This window comes from Ctenopharyngodon idella, chromosome 17, assembly GCF_019924925.1.
Source record: "Ctenopharyngodon idella isolate HZGC_01 chromosome 17, HZGC01, whole genome shotgun sequence".
NCBI lineage: Eukaryota > Metazoa > Chordata > Actinopteri > Cypriniformes > Xenocyprididae > Ctenopharyngodon > Ctenopharyngodon idella.
The window spans coordinates 20,171,364-20,197,596 of record NC_067236.1 but is presented as its reverse complement, the minus strand read 5'-3'; the positions used below and the strand labels follow the sequence as shown (position 1 = coordinate 20,197,596).

At 35.0% G+C, this 26,233-nt stretch overlaps 2 protein-coding genes across 2 annotated transcripts; one reads left to right on the top strand and one right to left on the bottom strand.

Moving 5' to 3' along the window:
• Positions 1-1,541: 1,541 nt before the first annotated feature.
• On the bottom strand, positions 1,542-12,809 carry mcm8 (minichromosome maintenance 8 homologous recombination repair factor). The gene is made up of 19 exons (XM_051867057.1): positions 12,662-12,809; positions 12,089-12,286; positions 11,129-11,221; positions 10,400-10,482; positions 10,165-10,314; positions 9,958-10,061; positions 9,449-9,647; positions 9,080-9,165; positions 8,161-8,309; positions 6,228-6,426; positions 6,111-6,141; positions 5,850-5,990; positions 5,602-5,743; positions 5,313-5,508; positions 4,637-4,856; positions 3,852-4,061; positions 2,538-2,614; positions 2,135-2,324; positions 1,542-2,050 (listed from the first exon to the last, which is right to left on the bottom strand). The coding sequence occupies exons 2-19, from the start codon at positions 12,267-12,269 to the stop codon at positions 1,958-1,960; spliced, it is 2,544 nt and encodes an 847-aa protein (XP_051723017.1). The 5' UTR covers positions 12,270-12,286; positions 12,662-12,809; the 3' UTR covers positions 1,542-1,957.
• Positions 12,810-13,105: 296 nt separating this feature from the next.
• On the top strand, positions 13,106-25,819 carry napba (N-ethylmaleimide-sensitive factor attachment protein, beta a). Its single transcript, XM_051867090.1, has 11 exons — positions 13,106-13,357; positions 13,645-13,724; positions 13,962-14,078; positions 16,303-16,349; positions 16,483-16,560; positions 16,670-16,725; positions 16,874-16,958; positions 19,148-19,252; positions 20,806-20,874; positions 21,570-21,620; positions 24,657-25,819. The coding sequence occupies exons 1-11, from the start codon at positions 13,260-13,262 to the stop codon at positions 24,756-24,758; spliced, it is 888 nt and encodes a 295-aa protein (XP_051723050.1). The 5' UTR covers positions 13,106-13,259; the 3' UTR covers positions 24,759-25,819.
• Positions 25,820-26,233: the final 414 nt, after the last annotated feature.

Genomic DNA, 26,233 nt, shown 5'->3' with positions numbered 1-26,233 from the left:
GTGATAATAATATAATATAATATAATATAATATAATATAATATAATATAATATAATATAATATAATAACTTGAAGTTGATCGTAGCAGATACCAAGTTACCACATTTTTACTATGGTATTTTTGCCACAACTGTTTGTTCTTTTTGTAAAGGTGCATAATTGTACCATTATCTTTTATAATATAATATAATATAATATAATAACTTGATGTTGATCGTAGCAGATACCAAGTTACCACATTTTTACTATGGTATTTTTGCCAGAACTGTTTATTCTTTTTGTAAAGGTGCATCATTGTACCATTATCTTTTATAATATAATATAATATAATATAATATAATATAATATAATAACTTGATGTTGATCGTAGCAGATACCAAGTTACCACATTTTTACTATGGTATTTTTGCCAGAACTGTTTGTTCTTTTTGTAAAGGTGCAACATTGTACCATTATCTTTTATAATATAATATAATATAATATAACATAACATAACATAACGATGTTGATCATAGCAGATCTATACCAAGTTACCACATTTTTACTATGGTATTTTTGCCAGAAATGTTTGTTCTTTTTGTAAAGGTGCATCATTGTACCATTATCTTTTATAATATAATATAATATAATATAATATAATATAATATAATATAATATAACATAACATAACATAACGATGTTGATCATAGCAGATCTATACCAAGTTACCACATTTTTACTATGGTATTTTTGCCAGAACTGTTTGTTCTTTTTGTAAAGGTGCATCATTGTACCATTATCTTTTATAATATAATATAATATAATAACTTGATGTTGATCGTAGCAGATACCAAGTTACCACATTTTTACTATGGTATTTTTGCCAGAACTGTTTGTTCTTTTTGTAAAGGTGCATAATTGTACCATTATCTTTTATAATATAATATAATATAATATAATATAATAACTTGATGTTGATCGTAGCAGATACCAAGTTACCACATTTTTACTATGGTATTTTTGCCAGAACTGTTTATTCTTTTTGTAAAGGTGCATAATTGTACCATTATCTTTTATAATATAATATAATATAATATAATATAACATAACGATGTTGATCATAGCAGATCTATACCAAGTTACCACATTTTTACTATGGTATTTTTGCCAGAACTGTTTGTTCTTTTTGTAAAGGTGCATCATTGTACCATTATCTTTTATAATATAATATAACATAATATATTATATTATAACATAACGATGTTGATCATAGCAGATCTATACCAAGTTACCACATTTTTACTATGGTATTTTTGCCAGAACTGTTTGTTCTTTTTGTAAAGGTGCATCAATGTACCATTATCTTATATATTCTAATATAACGTGTTATAAAAACCGCAATTCAAATTATCAGCTAATAAAAATAGCAATATTGTTCTATATATAATAATATATAAATAATACAATAAATGTAATATAAAATGTCATAATTTAATGTTATAATCATAATTAACATAGGAATTCTTTCAAATAGAGTAAAAAAAAAAACCTTTTAAAATGTGTCATTTTGTTTGATTTATTTATTTTTGATGACATTTTACAACTCTTAAAAGAATATGCAATATGTATTAATTTTTAATCTATTGCAATTTAATGTATAACCTGCACATGTGTGGGCTCTTATTTTACTTTTATCTATAAGGGTATAAGCAGCGTTCAATCATATCAAACAACATAAAACAATATAAACATTCTGTTTTAATGTTCAGAAATGTGGTTATGGTTTGGTTTTGTGCATTGTATTTACAGGAACATACTATTTAAATAGAATTTTATGTCTATTTATGTACATGAAAAGTTATTAACTGTACATTCAATGTAAACATACATTACAATGTGACAAATATATTATTTGTTTCATTAAAAAAACAGTCAATATGACAATTACATTGTAAAAGCATCATAAGAGATGGTTCATTCATATGGTTTGAAGCTGATAGATCCTGTGACCTTTCTTCAGAAGGTAACCCTGTTCATTGAGTGAGCCGATGAAACCCTCAAAATCCACAACCTGAGAAAAGAACATGATAAATATGATACAGATAATTCAAATCTGTCTTCTGACAGTGTGCTCTGTACTGTAGATGATGCTCACCTGTATCTGCAGATCTTTGGCGAGCTGTCGCAGCTCCTGGAGCTCAAACGTGCTTTTGTTGGTGCGCTCAGCGAGTCTGTTTAACGCCATGACAAATTTCTTGACTTTCGAGCGGTTGCTCATGCCGGAGCCGAGCTGAGAACGGTCGAAATCCAGACGGCCAAATTCATCTGAGTATGTGTCGGTTAAACTAAACGCAGAAGAACATGAAGGAAGGAGCTCAGCATTATGTTAAAAGCTTTTGTCACTTTTGAGCAAATATAATCAAGACTGCCATAAAAAAAAGTTTAATTTGAGGATGTATAGGGAGTTAAAACACAGAGATATCAATGAAGACATGTTCAGTATCATTTTCCCAATATGGGTATCAAAAACTGGAGAAAAAGCAGCTTTTATGAGTCACCTGTGTTTCATAATCTCCACAACATCCTCCGCATCACTTTGTGTAGCTTTTTCCCTGAGTTCAACACGAGCTCTCGCCTGCAGAGAGAGAAAGAAAGCCTTTTGATTAATTCTTTAGACCTCAAGAAATCAAAATTGTATTTTTTGCACTTTTTAGTTCATGTCTGTAGAAAACAGACCAAAAATACTGAAGCCTCATGTTGTTCGCAGGGTAACATACACATTTTTATCTGACAAAATGCAAATAGTAACTCGTGGTTTTGTTGGGCTGTGCCTGTAAAGCAGGGTCATTATGGTTAACTAAAATTGTAACTAAAACCATTAAAAACATTTCTGTGAATTGAAATAAAGCTGAAATAAAATATAAATAATAGTAAAAAAGGTCAACTAAATGGAAATTAGAAAGGGCATTAAATTGAAGCACTAAAATTATTAACTGGAAATAAATTAAAAACTAAAACTAACTAAAACTGAAATAAAATATATTAAATCTAAAAAAGAAATATTTAAAAAAAATAATAATAAATAGCAAAACCACTTAACAAAATTACTAAAAATATAACTAAAATTAACAAATAAAATTCAAAATTCAAAATATTACTAAAACTAAAATAACACTGCTCTGAAGTAAACTAAATGCTATTTTAAGAAGGAACAGGAATAAGTATAAAAGCTTGTTTCCACCACCGAATAATTTTTTTTAATAAAAGTTATTTGCGACTTTTTATCTCACAATTTGACTTTATAACTCGCAACTGCATGTTTATATCTCACAACTGAGAAAAAAGTCAGAGTTTATATACATACTTTTCAGACTTTTTTTTCTCTGAATTGCGTGGCATAAACTTTAAATTGCAACGTTTTTTTTTTCCCTCAGAATTGCGAGATATTTAATTGTGAGATAAAAAGTCACAAATTCTTATTTTTTTTATTCCCTGGTGGAAACAAGCTTGCATAAATAGGCAATGTCACCACTAAAAAGAAAATTGCCAATGCTTGAAGCTAAAAATGAATATTACATAATATTGTTAATCAAAACAAACAGAGTGCAGTGGACGCTGTATGATGTTATTGGTAGATCTGATCTTGTATGGAGTTTATTTCAGTGCTGCCAAGTCTGCGGTTTGACCGCAGAATTAGGCTACTTTACCACTATTGCCGTGGGTTGTTTTTCATGTCTGTGGGTTGAAGTGACCCCAAATAACATGTAGACTCGGAATGCAAATTTTACCAGGGGAACCCTCTGAACTGCGATTGGGCTAGTTTTGGGCTAGTTTTGAGAAGCAATTGGGAGGGTTTTGTTGTTTATTTCCACCTCTGTGAGTCGGATGAGGGACTCCAGCTGGCGGGTGGTGATGGGCGTGCTGTCGGCCGTCTGGTTCTGTTTGCGCAGCTCCAGATAGAAGTCCTGCAGGACCTGCGCAGCCTCTGCGGAGAGAGACGGGTGAACGTAGTGCCGGGCGTAACCCACGTACTTCCGCAGGAGCTGGTGAGGAATCGGGTCAAAGTTCTCTCCAGGAACCAGCTACGAATGGAAAAAGAGAATGTAATATGTAATATACAGTACAGTAACAACAAATTTATAGTAGGTGCATTAATAAAACATACTGTAAGTCGATCAAAATATGAGGCTTAACAGATCAGTAGTTGTACAGTCAAATATGCATAAGCAATATTAAGTAATACTTGCATAAGGAAACATTATTAATGAAAGCAATTATGAATTAGCAACACTACAATATTGTCATTTGTTAACATTAGTTATGCATTCATTACCTAACATGAACATTGAGCAATATTTTATACAGCATTTATTAATCCTTGTTAATTACAATACATAATTTTGTTAGTCAAGAATACAATTGTTCATTGTTTATGTTAGAGACAACTTTTGATTTAAAAATGTATTAGTAAATGCTGATTAACATTAACTAAGATTAATAAATGCTGTAGTATTATACATTGTTAGTTCATGTTTATTAATGTAGTTAACAAATGAAACCTAATTATAAAGTGTTACCATGAAGGGGTATCAACAGAATTGGTTTAGTAAAGAGAAACAAACAGCAGAGAATCCACTGAAGAGAAGGCGAGTGTTACTTTGAGTCTGTCTGTGAGCGGTTTCTCCGAGGAGACCTCCAGAATGGAGATGCTGGACTCCTGCGTGCTGTAGCGCGTGACTGCAGCACTGCTGACCGCACCTTTCTTCCCTGCTCGCATGGCCATCACGTGCTCGGACAGCAGGTGGTCGTGGTCTTCATTAGGAGTGTCCAACAAGATGAAGACCAGATCAAACCTGGACAGCAGTGCACTTCCCATTCTAGAGGGACACAGGCAACACTTTTAAAAGAGGTCATATTATGCCCTTTACAAAGTCTTGATGTTGTTTTTGGGCTCTACTAGAACAGGTTTTCATGCTTGAATGTTGATTATTTTCATGCTTGAATGTTGATTATTTTGCACATATTCTCCATTGTTGCAGCTCTTCTCTTCCCAGTCTGTCAGTAACGCTCTGTGTAGTTCCTGTCTCTATGAAAAGCACAATGTGCTCTGATTGGTCGGCTGCAGCAGTGTGTTGTGATTGGTCAAGCGCTTCGAGTGTGTTTGGGAAATGTCCCGTCCCTTACTATAACCGCCAGTTTCAACACACTACTCAACCAGGCCCCGCCCCTTTATTCTGCGTATAAATTAGGCAGTCTGGTGGAAACTAGATATTTTACTTTATAACTTGTTAAACTTGTTACAACAAAAGTATTAATAGAAGGCATTCACTCACTTCAGGTTCTCAGAGACAGTCTTGGCTTTATTGTAATGTCCTCCGACAGGATTGGCCGCTGCGATGATGGAGGTTCGAGCAGGAAGGGTGCAGACAATCCCAGCTTTAGCCAGACTGATGCTCTGCTGCTCCATGGCCTCCAGAAGAGCCTGATGCTGACTGCCCATCTTATCAAACTCGTCAATGCAACAGATGCCTGGAGAAAATATTAAACTCGCTGTTTTTAAAATAATATACCCAGGTAAAGCTCTTCCACATCTGTATCCTGAATTGAATTCAGTTTAAATACCTTGATCTCCCAACACCAGCGCTCCAGCCTCAAGAGCGTAGTCTCCTGATCCGCTGTCCCGGGACAGAGATACAGTCAGTCCAGAGGTGGTGGTTGTGTTTCCACACACATACACACCCCGTGGAGCCACGTTACACACAGCCTGGACACACACACACACAACAACAGCACACATATGGCATTTTAATAAACTTAAAATCATCTAATTGGCTGATAAATGCACTAGAAGGGCTCATATTATCATGTACCTGTAACATCTGACTTTTACCAAGTCCAGGGTCTCCAACAATAAGCATATGTGGATCTCCTCGTATTGGGATACGATTCTTATCGTCAACATACTTCTGACAACCGCCAAAAAGAGCCAGAGCCAATCCTGCTTTAACAAGCTGAGAAAACACAGGGATAGCTGATAGTTAAATGAGTCATTTTCATTTACTAAATCTAAACTGCAAAAACAACAAATAAAAAAGACAAGTTAAATAAGAACTCAATATTTGGACACTCACCAAATGGCCATAAATGGCTGGACAAAGAGAGCTGCAATTACAGTGACGGTCACATTAGCTTCTTCATTGATTATACAGTATATAGTGAAGATGTTATAGAGTTTAAATGTTACTCACTTCACTATGAGTTTGAACAGGTCCTCTTGAGCTTGAATCTCTTGGATGGCGTAGAGATCTTTGATGGAGAACTCCACCGAAGGTCCCTGGCCCTCAGATTCAGACGCGGCTTTGCTTTTCTGACCCTTCGAGTTGCTGACTGAATTTGCCTGAATGTACAACAGGAACATACACTTGTCCTTCTTGTTTCTGCCACTTCCTGAAGAAAGATACAAACGCAAATCATGAACAGGAAACAAGCATTCAAACGCTTTAAGGCCTTGAAGCACATGCGTAAAACGGTATTATGTTTTACTTAGCAAGCATGTAACCATTTAGATCATAAGTCAAGTTCAAGGTCAGTTTATTTATATAGCACATTTAAAAACAGCTAGCGTACGCCAAAGTGCTGTACATATATATACATATATATACATATATACATATATATATATATATATATATATATATATATATAAAGTAAATATAGAGATTAAGAGAATAAAAAGAAAAGACCCAAGAACACAATCAATACAAAAACACATTAAAATACATAAAAATAAATTTCATCCAAAAGCCAAGGAATACAATCATAGAAGGAAAAGACCATTTATAGCCAATACAGGCAATTTAATATAGGAAATATAGTTTGTAAAGCTTTTTAACAGTTATCGAGGTTGAGCCAAAAACCTAGGACTAGTTCACCAAAGCTGGTTTTTGAAATAATCTCCAATATTTAACAAACAATTTGATGGACAGCAGCGGTCCTAGAGGCAAAGTTGCTCAGAATGAGGAGCTCTACCATGTGGAGAAGCAAAGGCGCCCCCCAGTGGCCGATTTCTTTCGAATTTCTCACAGGCCTTTAGGGCTGTGAGTCAAACAGGCCCAGCGAGTTTCGTTCCAATCAGCCTCTGTTAATTTAGTCTAATACATGTTTAAAAATTAATTGGCCGATGGCAATGTTTTTTGAGATGCGTCAATGTCCTCATAGACAATCATGGTATATAGTTATATCCATGTTCATGCTTTTTTTACCTGTTATAGCACCACCAAGTGGCCGCAATTTTTTTTTTCACGTGACCAAAGATTGAGCTCATACACACGTTCCAAGTTTGGTGAAAATATCTCATTACGTTCACAAGTTATAGCCATTTTAGTAAATGTGGCTCCGCCCACGTCGAACGTTTTGGCGGCCCTTAGAGACCCTGAATCGAAATTTCAACATCTGTCTGATAATTATTGACAAGTAGACTCCAGAGAATCTTGCTGTACTGGTTTGTTTTCAATCGGGCGAAAAACCTAGGACTAGTTCGCAAAAGTATGTTTTTCAGAAAATCAAAAATACCTAAAAATTTCGCCAGGGTGACGATATAATTCCACCGATTTAAGATATTTGAGCCTATGCCTAACGGTTTAGAAGTTATGAGCGATTTCGTACTTTTGACCACTGTAGCACCCCAGTCAGGTCGATCGGGGCGAGCCTTGCTGATGTTGTAGACGGTGTGAGCACTACCAGCCCTCAAAGTTTCAAGTCTCTACGACTTATGGTTTGGTCTGCCCGATCACTTTTAGAGGAGAATGCTGATCCTTGGAAATTTTAACACTTCAACCCCTAATAATAAATGGATATAATATAGTCATTTGAGTCTAAATAATTTTATTATGTGGTTGGGTTATAACAACTCAACACAAAGATCCTCTCCTCACAGCGAATGTGTGACTATCATGGAAAAACTGAGTCGGACAGAAGGCCACCCGAGGCTGTCCTGTGTCCACAGACCATTGAGGTCAAATGTAAAAATAGCACAAGCTGATATTTGCCAGACTGTAATGTGGACTAATTTCTGAGATGCTAAATGAATGAGAATCAAACATTTGTTAATAAGACATTTTTACTCATCCCTGCGTATGAGTCTATGACCTTTGCACTGACAGTTTGGACAATGTCTCATACCGTCTTCACTGGACACTTTAATGACCCCTGTGATGGTGACCATGTCTCCAGGCACACAGCTGTCCACCAGGTCCTGCGTGAGCTCACATTCAATGGTGCGCGGGATTCGACCGGACTCACGCTGGTCACCTGACATCATCTCCTGAACCCTGCGAAGAGCACAGGAGGAGAAATCATCTCACAGCAGAGTTGCTATTGTTGACTAAAACTAAAACTACTAAAAATCATGTTCACTAATTCAAATTAAATAAAATATAAATATTAGATTAAAAAAATCTTAAACTTAAAAAAAAAACTTGAGAAATAACTTAAATAAGTTGAAGTACTAAAATTACTAAACACAAAATTAAGGCTATACAGAAATGTTTAAAAACACTAATAAAAATGACAAAAACGCATAAAATAAAACAAAATAAAATAAAAGCAAATTTAAAATATTAATAAATAATATAATAGTATATAAATAACATTAAAATAACACTGGCAAACAATCACTGGAAATATGTTATAATAGAAATAAATTCAAAGAAATGTCAAAGAAATTAATAATATAAATTAATTCAAAGAAATGTTTAAAAACACTAATAAAATGTCAAAACACAAAAAATAAAATAAAAATTAAAAGCTAATTTAAAATATTAATAAATAATATAATAGTATATAAATAATACTAAAATAGCACAGGCAAACAATAACTGGAATTATATTATAATATAAATTAATTAAAAATATAAATGCTCATGAAACGATAGCAGAACATATTTGATGATGAGAAATGCAGAGGACTGTATTTTTGGGATTTACACTGAAAGCAATAAAAAAAAATAAAAAAAAATAAAATAAAGGTATGTATAAAAAGGAACATGAAATACATTCTGCTCAGGCAAATTTTCATTCACACCATTATACATTTTCATACTTTATTGTTTGCCAGTCGACAGTGAGTGTGTAAGGTGAACTCCTGTTTGGAGTGAATGACCGTCCACGACATTCAGCCTTTAAACACTGGAGAAAAAAATAATAAAAATCATGTTAGATGTCACTAAATACAGCAACAGTGACAGTTACTATTTATTATGTACAATTTTTACTTTTATTTGTTGTTTTTTTACAGATTATTCTTTCTTTTCTCTGTAATTTGTCTCACAGAGCTACTCAAATTAGTTTTCATTCCACTGAATAAAATAAAATATAAATACTAGATAAATATGGATAGATTGAAACAAAGGTAACTAATCTAACTTGTTATATAGAAGTAATGTTGGATGAAGCTGAAAGCACACTGTACCTTAGTGGGTATGGTGTATTTCCCATCAGGCAGTGTGACACTCTGTGTATCTCCACAGCTGTTACAGACGAATGCCAGTTTACTGCAGAGCGGTTTAATGTTACTCACTCTCACCACGGTTCCTCTGATCGCAACAAACTTGCCATATAAATTTGCTCTCAGACTTTTCAAAGGAGTCAATGGCTCGTAGTTATACAACCTGAAAGAGAGAAAGACAAACAAAAACAATAAATGAAACCAATTTGTTTTTAATTCGGCGCAAAATGTAACTATAATATCACCCAGCTCTATATATAAAGTATATAAGTATGTACAACTTTATCAGCATAAATGTAAACTGTATTTACATTTAGCTCTAATCTGCTAAATGCAACTATAAGGCATGAAGATATTAAGATATTATAAACATTAACATCATGTCTTTCTGTAAAGCTCCTTTCAAACAATGAGAAATATACAAATAAATTTGACTTGATTTGATATTCATAAAGGCAAGTAAACAGTCTCACCTGGCGCTGATATGTGGGATGTTGATTATGGGCCGTACGCCTGCGGGAAGCTCCTCCTGCCCCTGCAGTTCTGCTGCATGTTTCTCCAGATCCACAGTCAGCACCTGCAGAGAAAGATTCAATTATTTCATTTGATCTTCAGAGATTTTGGCATAATGTTAAACTGAAAACAGTCACATCTGTGTAAAGGCATAACACAAACCCCACCTGATGAATTGCCACACCCAAGCAGTCCAGAATCTTCTCAGGCATTTCTTTAAGATCTTTGGCAAGATCAGGTAAAGTGTGTGAAATCTGTTTGTTGGACAGAAGGTCTTTGTAGTCCACCAAAATGCTGCCTTTCCTTTCAATCTCATCCTGAGTGGGGGAAAAAAAATCCAAAATTGATATTTTGTTTTTCAACACTGGAAATACAGAAAAATCCCACTATGAATTCTGATACCTTATCATAAAGATCCATCTGCGATGTGAAGTATCGTTCAAACACTTTTATCTTCTCAACATAAGGTGAACTTTCAACAAAACCTGGAAAAGAAACAAACTCACATTAAAAACTGTTGTAATAGTAAATCAAAATCAAGAAAATATTAAGACACATACAGTTACAGTGGGCAAAAGTGATGTCTGAAGGGATATTTGTTTTTTATGACCCTACAAGTTCAATTAAACCATCAAAACATGAGGAAATATTTTACATATGAAGGAAGAACAAAACACTAAACTTTGTTAAGAAATTTATCTGACAAAATTATTTGACACAAAAAAGGCTAAAGGTTTTATTTTACTATGCAAAAAAAAAAAAAATGCATAGAAAACAAAAAGCTGACAGTAAAGGCATACATTGACTACAACATGATCAGTTATTAATATTTTGTTGGTTCTCTCTCGTTTTTGCATGTGTTCATAATTTCTTTGTATGACAGTCTGACCAAAAATTATGTTTGCACAATTTGACATATTTCATTGCATTATTATTTGTACAAATAAAACAATTGACCCCAAGCACAACTATGCAATATCCTTGGAAAACCTTTAACACATTTTTATTAATATTTGAATAAAGGTTAATATGTCAATTTTCCTACCCCAGACATCACATTTGGCCACTACTGTATATCCCAGAGGTTAATAATACAATTTTAAACACAATGGAAATTGGAAAATATAAAACCTTCAGAAAAATAGAGCCGCCATCCTTTGTATGGACATGTGATATCAAGAGTTGCTTGAGTTACACGAGCCTGACTGACTTGTGGAGTAAATCCTGTGAAGAAAAAACAACAAATAATCAAACAGTAGTTTATTGAGTGTCTATTAAATGCATAAACGTAAATGTAAATCACTTAAAGGATTAGTTCACTTCAGAATTCAAATTTCCTGATAATTTACTCACCCCCATATCATCCAAGATGTTCATGTCTTTCTTTCTTCAGTCAAAAAGAAATTAATGTTTTTGAGGAAAACATTCCAGGATTTTTCTCCATATAGTGGACTTCACTGGGGTTCAACGGGTTGAAGGTCCAAATGTCAGTTTCAGTGCAGCTTCAAAGAGCTCTACATGATCCCAGACGAAGAATCTGCACTGCGATACGTGTGACGTAGGCAGAAGTATTGATCCAGTGTTTACAAAGTGAACGTGCAAAAGTCTGCAAACGTGCAAACTGCCTTTACAAGAAAAGATAAAACAGTTTTTTTCACTCTACTTCCACTTATGTCACGCGTGACCTTTCCAATGTGATTACGTAATGCGTGGCGCATCGCAGAGCAGTGCAAGACGAGCATTTGTGGTTAAAAAGTATATACATTTTTTTAGAAAATGATCGTTTCTCTAGATAAGACCCTTATTCCTCGTCTGGGATCGTGTAGAGCTCTTTGAAGCTTCACTGAAACTGACATTTGGACCTTCAACCCGTTGAACCCCAGTGAAGCCCACTATATGGAGAAAAATCATGGAATGTTTTCCTCAAAAACATTAATTTCTTTTCAACTGAAGAAAGAAAGACATGAACATCTTGGATGACATGGGGGTGAGTAAATTATCAGGAAATTATAATTCTGAAGTGAACTAATCCTTTAATCAACATTCTCTATCTATGAAGACAAACTACTACCCAGCTGTTGAGACACTTACTATTTTGTGTGTTGTTGTTGGGGTAGTTCCCTCCTCCTCCTCCTCCTCTGCTCCACTGACGGCCTCTCCAGCCCCTGTACTGACCAGCATTCCATCCCCTTCCTCCTCTCCATCCTCTTCCTCCAGCAGCTGAGCTGTTTCCACCCCTCCACGACCCTCGGTCAGCACCCTGACTGCTCATCCTTCACCCTCCAAAGTCTGAAAGCAAAATTACAACAAATATCACACATCCTAATATAAACAATATACGGAATAAAATCATTACAGGCCAGTTTTACTGACACTTTATCATCTATTTTAATAGCTCAACGCGTATCTAATATTTCGAAAACATAAAGAAGACTAAAATAAATCTAAATTCGCCGATATCAGTCCTAGAATTAGCCAAATAATTACACAGATACATATAATCTCTCTGTGTGGACTATTTAACTGTTGTTTCTAACTTTACAACGGCTCAAATTAACTTTATAAGAATGAATGAGGAAAAAAGAACATAAACTGAGGAAAATATCGACAAATATCTTAGTAAAGAAAGATATTTTAACAGATCTTATTGAGAGAAGCACTTACAGCCACTGTTTGTTTACTTCCTCAGTCTAGCCACAGGCTTCAAGTTTGGCGCTAATCATGACGCCACTTCCGTACATGCGCTGAATCGTAAACATCGTATTTTTTAGATTTTTTATTTTTTATTTTTTTTTACTTTTTTACAGTCATTTGTATAATATTAGTTTTCTTTCAAAGCTACATTTAAATCCCATTTATGTATTTATTTGAACAAATTCACGCTTTAGTATTGATTTCGAAATGTAAAGCCTACCATTTGTTTATTTTCATTTATTTATTTATTTTTTACATATTTAAATACTTTAATTTGTATATTTCAGTATTTACTTATTTGATGCATTTCTTCATCCGTGTGGCGACGTGGCTACGTCTTCATTCATATATATTCATATATGTTAATAAGAGGGCGTGGCTACGCCTTTCAACCAAAGAGTGTCGCAGTTTCTCCCTCAAGAACGCGCATCATCAGCATCACCCGACAGCAGCAGCAGGAGGAGGAGGAGGAGGCGAGCATCCTTCATGATTCTGCATTAAATCCGCACTCTATATCAACAAACACCGGGCCTTTACGGATCCAACCGTGAACACCACACATTAAATCATGGATAATTCCGGTAAAGAGAAGGAAGCCATGCAGCTGATGGCAGAGGCGGATAAAAAAGTCAAATCATCGGGTTCATTTCTCGGAGGGATGTTCGGGTGAGACAGCAATGATGCTGGTCACGATCTGACATTCAAAGACATCCAATGTCCTGTAGTATTTTCAAACAGCATATGTCTATATAATGAAAATACCTTATTATATGTGCATTTTATATCCTAGCACGTATAAAAATGAGCTGTATCCATCCTTGCGTTTCTCAACATGTCCAATGTCAAATATGTGGCGACATACACTCTGCTTTGTATTGTATAGGCCTACATCTTTTACTGAACTATTCCTTTTGAAATTGCCTATAATGAAAGAAATGTTGATGTTTTCACAGGGGAAATCATAAGGTTGAAGATGCGTGTGAAATGTATGCCAGAGCTGCCAACATGTTCAAGATGGCCAAAAACTGGAGTGGTATGCATAAGTCATTTCATAATTTATATGTAAAGTGGTAGATTATTGCACTAAATGATTAATATTTTGTAATGCTGTGGGAGTATTATTAGATATTCACTCTGAAGCATCATTTGAGTGGCCATCTTTGTGCTCGAGTTCATTATAACTGATGTGTATTTAAGCGTTCACCCTGCTTCTGAAGAGTTCTGTCATTATTGTCAGTGATCTAAAGATTGATGTGTTTTGCCGCTGTAGCTGCTGGCAGTGCTTTCTGCCAAGCTGCAAGACTTCACATGCAGATGCAGAACAAACTGGACTCGGCCACCAGCTTTGTTGATGCTGGAAATGCTTATAAGAAGGCAGATCCTCAAGGTGAGAGAGTTTTGTGCAGTAATTGAAACCTTAATCATTAAAAAAAAAAAAAAAAAAAACTGAGCAATTTTCATGTTTCAATCAGGGTTATCGTCAACTAAAACCATAAAAAAAAAAACATTTCCGTCATTTAAAATAAACGTTAACTGAAATAAAGTAAAATTAAACTTATTTCGTACATTTCTCATTTTCATTTAGTTTAACTTGAAGTACTAAAATAACTAAAACTGAAATACAAATTATTAAAAACTATATAGACATAAACTAAAAAATGTCAAAAACATACAACAATAAGAACGGTAAAAGTTCCAGGTCTATTGTAGTTATTAAAGGTGTGGTTGATTATGATTTCAGTTTTTTAACTTTAGTTAGTGTGTAATATTGCTGTTTTAGCATAAAAACATCTGCAAAGTTACGACGCTCAAAGTTCAATGCAAAGGGAGATATTTTAAAGAATTCTATTTTTAAGGACTACAACAAATGGCTGGTAGGGACTACAACAAGCTTCTTCCTGGGTTAGTGACATCACAAACCCTAAAATTTACATAAACCCCGCCCCCGAGAACACGCAACAAAGGGGGTGAGGCCATGTTGGGCTGCTTTAGAGAAGAGGAAGAGTTGTTGTAGTAGAGTGTTGTTGTCATGCCGTCATTTTATGCCGGACTGCTTCACAAACGAGGGTCAATTCAATGAAAAAGATTAACATGACGGCACATGCTAGTCGGTGGGTTGAATCAATTCCACAGCAACTACATAAATTTATCCACTAACCATACAGAAACGTCCAGTTTCATTCTAAAAGCTGCAACTTCTTCCTGAGTCTCTCCATCAGTGTCGACTCCGGTTTGAACAATGTAAGGCTGAACACCGTTACTGACAATCCTCATTTTGGCTGCGTGAGATTCTCCAGCTTTGTTGTTGTTGAGCAACCGAAGCGCGAGCTGTTAAAGCTCCGCCCTCTTCTGGAAAGGGGGCCGGGAGCAGCAGCTCATTTGTATTTAAAGGGACACACACAAAAATGGTGTTTTTGCTCACACCCAAATAGGTGCAAATTTGAGAAGCTATAATAAATGATCTGTGGGGTATTTTGAGCTGAAACTTCACAGACACATTCTGGGGACACCAGAGACTTATATAGCATCTTGTGAAAAGGGGCATTATAGGTCCCCTTTAAACTATTTGCAAATAATATATATTTTTTTAAATGTATTAACTCTTATTTGTATGTCTAATATGTTCCAAAAACACAAAAAGTTTCTTGTCTCGTCACATTCAGTTATGAATTACATTAATCATATCATATTAATCAAATAATAGCCTGTTTTCAATTCAAAATGGCGAAATTTCATAAAAATGTTGAGTAGTTTGCATCACCGGACATTACTGTCGGTCGCTGAATATTTCAACCATAAAATAGTTGTCAAATATTAAATGTTTAGCTACTATTGCCACGTACTCTTTCACTGCTAAAAAGAAAGCATCGCATTGGAATTTGCACTTGTCTAATGTGAACGGTAAGCCCCGCCTTCTTTGATTTGATTGGCCAGATCACTCATTCTGACAGTGACGAGCGCTATTAGACCGCTGAGGCAGACCAAAATGTAACTTTTAAAACTTTTTTTGTCATCCTAACAACAAACAGAGTGATGCATAATGGAGTACAGCAGAGCAGCATCAATAATATCAAATATTGGGGGGACAGTTTGGCTATTTCTAATTATTGGCGAGGACCTGTCACCCTCAATTTCTATGGTGGTTACTGCCCTGTTTCATTGTGTTTTGGTTCTGTTTTCCTTCTTCTGGTTTGCCTGTGTTCCCAAGTAAGTCTCCTTGGTTGTTAATTAGTTCTGTGCATTGTTCAGTTGATTACTCTCCCTTGTATTTAAGCCTTCAGCTTCCTTTGTTTCATTGTCCGGTATTGTTTATGTTTATTTCCTGAGCTTCTTCAATGTGATTCTCCTATGTGTTCCTTTTTACTATTAAAGACTCCTTTTGTTATCCTTTGTGATCGTACGCTTACTACAGCCTACACAGCACCTGACAATAATAGTATAATAGTGATATTAAAACAACAGTGGTTTCAATAAACAATCTAATTTCTAAAGGTTGTAACATGTCTATACATGTATGTTGCTTGATTTAATGTTTGATTGGATGAGATTATGAGCAAAGATGATTTAATTTGACTCATTTTGTTCTCTTCTGTTTTTAATGAATCGCACAGAGGCTATCAACTGTTTAAACGCAGCCATCGATATTTATACAGACATGGTAAGGCACTGAGACTTTGCATCCTGCACATATTAATGCATTTTCTGTGGCTTGTTAACCTAAATGTGCCTGTTTACTGAGCATGTGAATGTTATATAACATTTAATCTTTCATTTGTATGTGTGATTGACAGGGAAGGTTCACGATTGCTGCAAAGCATCACATGACTATTGCAGAGATATATGAATCCGAGCTAGTGGATATTGAAAAGGTGCCAATTGCCTTTAAACATCTGTTAGATGCAGTCTTGTGCGTCATTTCCCAAAAAAATGCTATTGAAGGTCAGTGTAACCGTCCTGTATGTTGTCATGTCATTTTAGACCATTGCACACTATGAGCAGGCCGCAGATTATTACAAAGGTGAAGAGTCAAACAGGTTTGTGTTTTCATTGTTTGTCATTGTATATCGTTTTCCTCTGTGTAAATTTTATTAGAATGTCATTCAATATTTATAATTATCTTCCATTTCCTTTCATTGTGGGATGTAAATGCTCATTTGTATTGCTTGATGTATTCTCGTTAAGCTCTGCTAATAAGTGTCTGCTGAAGGTGGGCTCGTACAGCGCTCAGCTCGAGCAGTATCCCAAAGCCATCGAGATCTTTGAGCAGGTCAGTGGGACAGACTCAACCACTCTTTTATTCGTAGTAATTTATTTATTATATTTTATAAAATTATATAGGCTTATTATATATTATTTGTTGTATATATTATTATTAAATGTGTTATTATTATTAAATATATTATTGATTTTGGGTTTTGGTACTGTAGCAAAATCAACATAATAAATATTTTCCAAATAATTTTTAATCATATTTTTTACAACTTTAATTTGTTAACTTTAATAAACAGTATAAATCGGGTCTTTATAGAGCTGCACAATTAATCGTTAAAAGATTGTGATTTTGATTCAGACACCCACGCGATCTGATTCCTAAATGACAATGATTCAGCTATTAAACCTTTGAGAAGTTTATAGTTCAGATATAAACACTGATGTCTGCGGTAACGATCAAAATAGAATAAATCACCTTTTGAAAGTAACTTGATGCTTCAAATATATATTGTATCAATTACTTTGTTACACCAGTAGGTGGCGACAAGTGACTGTTAAAAAATGTGTTTGTCATTGAATCATTCATTCAAGAGATTTGCTTAAAAACGCTGATTAATCCAGTGATGAAGCAAGTGAAGTCTTTATGAGTGAGTCATTGAATCATTAATTCAAGAGGTTTGTTCAAGAAATGCTGATTCATCCAGTAATGAAAAAAGTCTTTCGGCTTGTTCGAGATGCATCGGCGTTACGCTGATCAGCGTATGACATCAAAGTAACGCGAAAGTGATTCAAAAGCATAAGGAGTCGTTTGCTCTCCAATCGCTCTCATGGTACTTTGACGTCATACACCGATCGGTCTGTGCAAGTCGAACAAGCCTTTCATGAGTGAGTCATTGAATCATTTATTCAAGAGATTCATTCAAAAACGCTGATTCATTCGGTAATGAAATAAGTGAAGTCTTTATGAGTGAGTCATTGAATCATTCATTAAAGAGATTTGTTCAAAAACACTGATTCACCCAGTAATGAAACAAGTGAATTCTTTATGAGTGAGTCATTGAATCATTCATTCAAGAGATTTGTTCAAAAACTCATTCAGTAATGAAATTAATGAAATAAATAGGCTTGTTCGAGATGCATCGGCACTGCACAGACCGGTCAGCGTATGACATCAAAGTACCGCGAGAGTGATTCATAAGCATAAAGAGTCGTCTGCTCTCCAATCGCTCTCGCGGTATTTTGATGTCATACGCCGATAGGTCTGCGCAGTGCTGATGCATCCCGAACAAGCCTTTTATGAAGGAGTCATTGAATCATTTCTTCAAGAGATTCATTAAAAAACGCTGATTCATCCAGTGATGAAGCAAGTTAAGTCTTTAGGCTTGTTCGAGATGCACAGACGGATCGACGTATGACATCAAAGTACAGCGAGAGCGATTGGAGAGCAGACGACTCCATATGCTTTTGAATCGCTCAGTCTGCACAGCGCCGATGCATCTTGAACAAGCCTCTTATGAGTGAGTCATTGAATCATTTATTCAAGAGATTCATTCAAAAACTCTGATTCATCCAGTAATGAAGCAAGTAAAGTCTTTATGAGTGAGTCATTGAATCATTCAGGTCAAACTGATTTTTAAAAAAATAATTAATTAAAATTTATTTAAATAAACCACAGCAATTAACATTTTTAGCTTAACAGAATGGAACGCACAGGATTGTGGGATATCAAAGGTAGCGAAGGATACATCTATGCAGCATTTATAAGCTTTAGGACACAGTCAATATCTCATAAATCTATCACAGTTTGCTTCATAGACTACAGGTTGCACAATGAGTTTTTGACTCAATGAGCAAATTAGTTTTTACAATATGTTGGGGAAATGAGAGTGAGAATGAGAAGTAAAATGCCTTCAGTACAGGGACAGATAATATGAGAGGTAGAGAAGTGGTTTAGTAACCAAAAGGTTGAAAAGTTTAATTTGCAGAGATAGAAATTCAAGTAACATCAATATTTTTGTCTTTGAGTCTGGTTGCTCCAGGAGGGAGCAAAATGTACAATAAGCAAGAAAGCATCTGCTAAAAAAGAATAATAATAATAATAAAGATATCTATGGAGCATGTAACATTGATACAGAGGCGTATGTAATATAAAGGCTTGTTTAGGTAGAGAAGGCATGCAGCGTAAATCTAATCATATCCTTCTCCCCTCTGTAAATGAACAGCTTCTGGTCTCTTCACATTCAGGTTGCGACCAGCACAATGGACAACCCTCTACTGAAATACAACGCTAAAGAGTACTTCTGGAAAGCTGCTCTGTGCCACTTCATCGTGGATGAATTAAACGCAAAGGTCAGTCATTTTTAACTGGGTAACTTGCAGTATAAAGTGTGTAGGCTATTTAGTTCTTTAATTCAATCACTATAGTCTCTTACAGTAACAATCTTTCTTAGTAATCACATTTATTTATCTATCTCTTTATACAATACAGATTGTTTCAAATCAGCTTCATGTTAAAAAACAGGAAAATAAGTGTTAAGTGTATTTTATATAAAATATATATTTTACAAAACATGTTTTACTCTAAAACTGCAAGAAAATCCAAGCCAAAAAATCTGAACAAGTTGTGTTCTATATTTTAGGTTGATATCTCAAAAAATGAGCTTTCAGTAAGATTTTGTTTGGGCGCAGTACCAAACATTTCCACTAGATGACATCCAAGCTCCATTGGTGACCATATAAGGGCGCCTCCATTTCCATTGATCATTTGAGTGATCTGAACCATATATTTCCATAATTTTCATACAATTTATGAAGTACACATACTGTTCAGAAGTAGTATGGGGAGTTTGTCAGTATTTGATTTGAATTCAACCTCTAAAAAACACATAAAATACGTGGAAAGAACACGGGTGTGCAACGCCGCATCACAAATGGAGAATCTAATGTTTTTTTCTTTATATTTAAAACATTTTCAGACCTTTTTTTCTTAAAAAAAAACGAATGTATGTTATCTTTTGAACTCTTGGTATGAAAGCACTGAGGTTTCTACCATTCTTTCATGATTTTTCATCACTACTTCAAAATACAATTCATGCCTTATGAGTACGAAAATATTCGGTGACAGTAAAAGAGCTTAAGCATTTAAAACGACAGACAACAAAACTGCAGCGCACGTTTATAATAATGTGTTTTATGTTATAGTTATATGTATATAGTATCATTCTTGCTGTGAACAGGCCTTTAAATTAATCAATTATGAAACATTTTCAGCTGTAAAGCAGCTCTACAGAAGACAATAGTGTCATTATTCAGCTCAGTGTCGTTCGGTTCAGTTCAATAACTGTCAATGTTGCCGAGTTCATTAATTATAAACAAGTTCAGTTCAGCTCTGCAGAAGGCAATAGTGTCATTATTCAGCTCAAGTCAGTAGTAATGCTCTTAAAGGGATAGTTCACCCAAAAATGAAAATTCTGTCATCATTTACTCACCCTCAAGTTGTTCCAAACCTGTATGAGTTTATTTCTTCTGCTGAACACAAAACAAGTTGTTGGATGGACCCCACTGACTTCCGTAGTATTTTTGTTTTCATACTATGGAAGTCATTGGGGCCCTGGGCCTGTTTGGTTACCCATATTCTTCAAAATATCTTATTTTGTGTGAGGAAAGAAATTCATACAGGTTTGTAACAACTGCAGGGTGAGTAAATGATTATTTTTGGGTGAACTATCCCTTTAAGCTGGTTGATATTGCAGTTGTCTTGTCTTACACTGACACCTAGTGGTATTCATGCAGCATTTTCAGTCAACATTTTCAGTCATTGTAGAAATATGCTGTTCCCAGCCATCTGTGATTAATTCAGTTGTTGCTCCTGACATGTAAATGCTCTGTTTGTTTTCCTTCAGCTTGCGATTGAAAAGTATGAAGGGATGTTTCCTGCGTTCTCTGATTCAAGAGAATGTAAGCTGTTGAAAGTAAGTACAGTTGTTTAATTTATTTAGCAATGGAGCGCTGCAGTGATGACGTGTTTTTGTTGGCCAACTTGTAAGTCAGCATCACACTGGTTTCCTCGACAAAAACCCAATAGGATTCTTCCATTGGCTTTTGGATTATTGTTGAAAATAAGCTCTGTGAACAAAAGTTTATGATTCTTAACTTTATAATCACAAATGAACACAACTTTTATGAATTTTGAAAATAAACTAATAAATAAATTAGGCTGTAAATAAACTAATCCACAGTCACATGACTTGTGACAACTTCCGACAACTCTTTTATTCATTATTTTAAAATGTTTCCCCTGAAATTTGAGTTGGAATAGTTTGTAAGAGCGTGGTTATAAACATAATGAGGTTGTGAAAGCAGACTAGTGAGTAGAAGAGTTTACCTCTTCAGCTAATGATGTTTAATGTTCCCAACAACCTCCCTAGTCCCATTTAGCTGCTTGTTAGCGACCTTAACAGACCTCATTTCAGGCATTTAACCAAAACCCACTTCATTTGGGATGATGGAACCGGAAGTTCTAAAACTAGTGTCCGGGTTTTGGCCTACAAAAATATGTCTTCCCTGCAGCACTCTATTGTAAATAGAAAAGGTCTAAGGCAATCAGTCAGTATGTGGTTGTCATATTTTGTAGTATTTGCACTGATGGTTTTGTCTTCCTGTACAGAAACTATTGGAGGCTCATGAGGAGCAGAACTGCGAGGCGTTCACTGAAGCCGTGAGTTTATAACCTCTCAAATGTCCAGTGGCTTTGGATGATCATACTGTACAATCTTAAAAATAAAGGTTCTTTATTGGCATTTATGGCTCCATGAGGAACCTCTAACATCCATTGCGCAAAAGGTTCTTATCCAGCTTATTCCTGACGAGCCTACTGCGTTTTGAATTATGGATGGCACTTCTGGTTTGGGGAACCTCCATTCAAAAAGACTGAAACGAATCATTAAATCATAAGGTTGCCCTACAAATAAAGCTTATCCGTCACTTTAACTGAATGAGCTGTCAATTTTCCTTCATGTTTTATTTTCAGACATCATGAGAATAACGTAACGCTTGGTATTTTAACGTGACATGTTTTAAGAAGAATATCTATGGTAAGAGCTGTATTCTTTTTCTCTTTATTATTTTCTTTTTTCCCTCTGCATTCCGCTGTAATAGTATGAAAAAGGACAACATATCCTGCACATTTGTGGTCTGTTCTCCTGATTTAATTTACAATATATCCCATTAATAATTCACTAGAATGCACAAACAATCTTTAGTTTTTCTCCTCAAATCCTCACGTCTCTTTCCAGGTTTGTTTTCACAGGTAAATACAATTTATTATCTGTCAAAATTACAGAAATCACTTTGAAATAGTATTACGTAATGCTGAAGTTAATGAACATTTTTGATTAAGGCAACGTATATTACATAATACAGATATATATTATTACAGTGATATTTAACCTGTCCATTATTGCTGTGGAAATAATCGCGCTTTTGGGGTTATTCATGTCTTTTTAATGTTGGATGGTTAAAGCGTGAGTAGAATAATGTCATCTTATTGTACCCAGTTTAAACATATTATTGTGTTCATAGAGCAAGTCTTTCACTGATTATTTACAGCTTAACCGAAGTTACTCCTATATTACACGCAAAGCATCATGGGGCATAGGAATAAGGTGGATAGGTTTTTCAGATTATTAAAAATTCTTCACAGAAAAAAAATGGCTCTTTTAAGAACTGATCACTGAAAGTTCTTTGGGGAAACAAAAATGATTCTTCTATGGCTGCGAAAACACCTTTTTGGAACCTTCGTTTTTAAGGGTATACAGTATAAGGGACACCGGGGCTAGTTGTCACACAGGGACTGAGACAAAAGTCCAGTTACAGGTGCTGGTCATATAATTAGAATATCGTGAAAAAGTTCATTTTTTTATTGTAAATTATTTAAAAAAATGAAACTTTCATATATTCTAGATTCCCTACATGTAAAGTAAAACATTTCAAAAGTTTTTTTTTTTTAATTTGTTGATTAGAGCGTACAGCTCATGAAAGTCCAAAATCCAGTATCTCAAAATATTAGAATATTTACATTTGAGTTTCATTAAATGACCATCCCTACAGTATAAATTCCGGGTATCTTTTGTTCTTTGAAACCACACTAATGGGGAAGACTGCTGACTTGGCAATGGTCCAGGAGACAATCATTGACACCCTCCACAAAGAGAGTAAGTCACAGAAGGTCATTACTGAATGGGGTGGCTGTTTACAGAGTGATGTATCAAAGCATATTAAATGCAAAGTTGACTGGAAGGAAGAAATTGGGTAGGCAAAGGTGCACAAGCAACAGGGATGACCGCAAGCTTGAGAATACTGTCAAGTAAAGCCGATTCAAACACTTGGGAGAGCTTCACAATGAGTAGAATGAAGCCGGAGTCAGCGCATCAAGAGTCACCACACTCAGACATCTTCAGGAAAAGGACTACCAAGCCACTTCTGAACCAGAGACAATGTCAGAAGCATCTTACCTGGGCTAAGGAGAAAAAGAACTGGACAGTGAACAGTGGTCGAAAGTCCTCTTTTCAGATAAAAGTAAATTTTGCATTTCATGTTGAAATCATGGTCCCAGAGTATGAAGGAAGACTGGAGAGGCACAGAATCCAAACTGCTTGAAGTCTAGTGTGAAGTTTCTGAAGTCAATAATGATTTGGGGGGGGCGTGATGTCTGCTGGTGTTGGTCCATTGTGTTTTATCAAGTGCAAAGTCAATGCAGCCATCTTCCAGGAGATTTTGGAGCACTTTATGCTTCCATCTGCTGACAAGCTTTATGGAGATGCTGATTTCCTTTTCCAGCAGGACTTTAGCACCTGCCCACAGTGCAAAAACCACTTCCAAGTGGTTTGCTGAGCATGATATTACTGTGCTTTATTGGCCAGCCAATATGCCTGACCTGAATCTATGGGATATTTTCAAGAGAAAGATGAGAAACAGTCGATCCAACAATATATAGATGATCTGAAGGCTCAATAGTGCCTCAGCAGTGCCACAGGCTGATCACTTCCATGCCACACTTCACTGATGCAGTAATTTGTGCTAGGAGCAAGTCATTTGCTGTAATATGTCCTGCCGATCAAGTATTGAGTGCACAAAAGAACATACTTTAAAGAACTTGAACTTTTCTGTTTTGCAAATCCATTTTTTGATTGATCTTAGGAAATATTCTAATATTTTGAAATACTGGATTTTGGACTTTCATTAGCTGTACGCTCTAATCATCAAAATTAAAAAAAAAAACTTTTGAAATGTTTTACTTTACATGTAGGGAATCTAGAATATATGAAAGTTTCATTTTTAAAAATAATTTATAATAAAAAAATGAACTTTTTGATGATATTCTAATTATATGACCAGCACCTGTACATAAATGCTTGTTTTGCTTCGCACTTTTATTTGAACTATCTTTTTAAAAAAATTGGTGATACTGATATTTTTGTTACATCTTACACATTGTTGCTATTGTGTTCATTATTTTGTCTTGCATAATAGATTTAATTTTGCTGAAAAAGTTCGTCTACACAGAAATTGACTTTCTTGAGAAATAATTGAGAAAAACTTATACACTTATATTTATGCATTTGTCAGACATGCATTGCATTCATGATTGTATCTGTTCATGCTGTGAAATATATGTGTCGAATATCAATCATAATCATCTCATCAGGAGTTTTCTCTCATTTTGATCTGTAAATCATGTGTTTCTCTCCTCCAGGTGAAGGAGTTTGATTCGATCTCTCGTCTCGACCAGTGGCAGACCACCATGTTGCTGCGTATCAAGAAGACCATCCAGGGTGACGCCGGTGACCTGAAGTGATGCGTCCTGGACAAATACTGTGGCAAAATATCTATTTTAATTTCTTACCGTATCGTGTGTGTGTGTGTGTGACAATCTGGTTGAACATTTCTGTAGTGACACTAGCTCAAATATCAGCCATTTCTTGGAAAGTTCAGGGGGAACTTGCATTGCAACTGCAGAAAATAGAGGTATATACAATATTAATGTGGATAATTCTCTCGTGGAAGGCATTTCTCTATCCCTTTACTTCTCCATGAGGAAATCTTTACCGTACACCCTTGTTTGTACTTGTGTGTGGCATGCGAGACCCGTAGAGCTGTTCTCTTTCTAATGTTCACCTCAGTGTTGTCACTGGCATTGTCATGCATGATAAATGTGTAAAGTGTGTTTATGTGCTGTAGAATATCAGGATTTTGTGAGTGCACTTTATTTCAGACTTCATCATCTGTCTGTAAACACATCGCCTTTGCTCACTTTAAACATTTTTGTGCCACTGGCCTCAGAAAAGCTTCCTCGCGTTGTCTTTGTCGATATGGCGGTGTCAGTTCTGTCGGAGTATTTGCTTTAGTGGTTGAATTAAGCGTCGTTCATGTTTCATAATCAGTAGAATAGTGTCTCTTGCTCACTAATGAGTGATTTTTCACAGTGTGATATTACTGAAAGCCTTGATTCTCTAATGCAGATCATGTTGAATATGTACATGTAAGTTCTGATCGCTGTTTTCTAATGTATTATTTGTAATTTTATGTTTAATTGGTTGTCGTTTCACATGGATACGGGGCATTGATTTTGGGCATTCAGAATTATTATTTTATGAATTATTATTTTAGTTTAAGTGCTTCTTTTTGTGTTTTGAAGTTCTTTACACTGTTGTTGATACTTTAATGAAGAATAAACAGCTTTACTCTTTGTGTCAGTAATAAAATGATGTTGATTGAATGCTTTATCTAATATGTTATATGACTGACAGGGAATCAAAAATGTATGTTAAAATGTACTAGGCAAGTCTTATTGAGACGTTTTATTAAATGTTCTAACTATTTATTCACAGAGAAATGAATAAATGATCATCCACATCATGTCTGAAGTTTATGGTCATATTTTATATTCATGCTCATGCAAATTCAATTCAACTTTCAAATGCTGTATGTAGATCTATTTTATAGTGAATAATGAAGAAATACCATTTAACAATATCATTCATTTTTGCAATATTTTATAGATCACGAGTCCTTACAGCAAGAATGAGACTGCAAAATATATTTATAGACAAAATGGTAACAGTTCAACAAGGTTTCTTTTGTTTACATTAATGCTTTAGCTAACATGAATAGCTAATTAGCTAACAAAAATGAGCAATATTTTTAAAATAATTCATCCTTGTTATTGTTAGTGAAAAAAAATGTTTGTGTTAGTTTACAGTGCTTTAATGCTAACAAATATAACTTTGTATTTTTTAAAAATGTAGGCTATTAAATCTTCAAATTATAGTA

Excerpts from the sequence above, each read along its gene's own strand:
- mcm8 (XM_051867057.1), bottom strand. The coding sequence starts at position 12,269 with ATGAGCAGTCAGGGTGCTGACCGAGGGTCGTGGAGGGGTGGAAACAGC. Across the intron at positions 10,483-11,128 it reads GCGGCTCTATTTTTCTGAAG|GTTTTGTTGAAAGTTCACCT; the intron begins GTTTTATATTTT and ends TTTCTTTTCCAG. Across the intron at positions 9,166-9,448 it reads AATACACCATACCCACTAAG|TGTTTAAAGGCTGAATGTCG; the intron begins GTACAGTGTGCT and ends TTTTTTCTCCAG.
- napba (XM_051867090.1), top strand. The coding sequence starts at position 13,260 with ATGGATAATTCCGGTAAAGAGAAGGAAGCCATGCAGCTGATGGCAGAG. Across the intron at positions 13,725-13,961 it reads GATGGCCAAAAACTGGAGTG|CTGCTGGCAGTGCTTTCTGC; the intron begins GTATGCATAAGT and ends TTGCCGCTGTAG. Across the intron at positions 21,621-24,656 it reads GCGAGGCGTTCACTGAAGCC|GTGAAGGAGTTTGATTCGAT; the intron begins GTGAGTTTATAA and ends TCTCTCCTCCAG.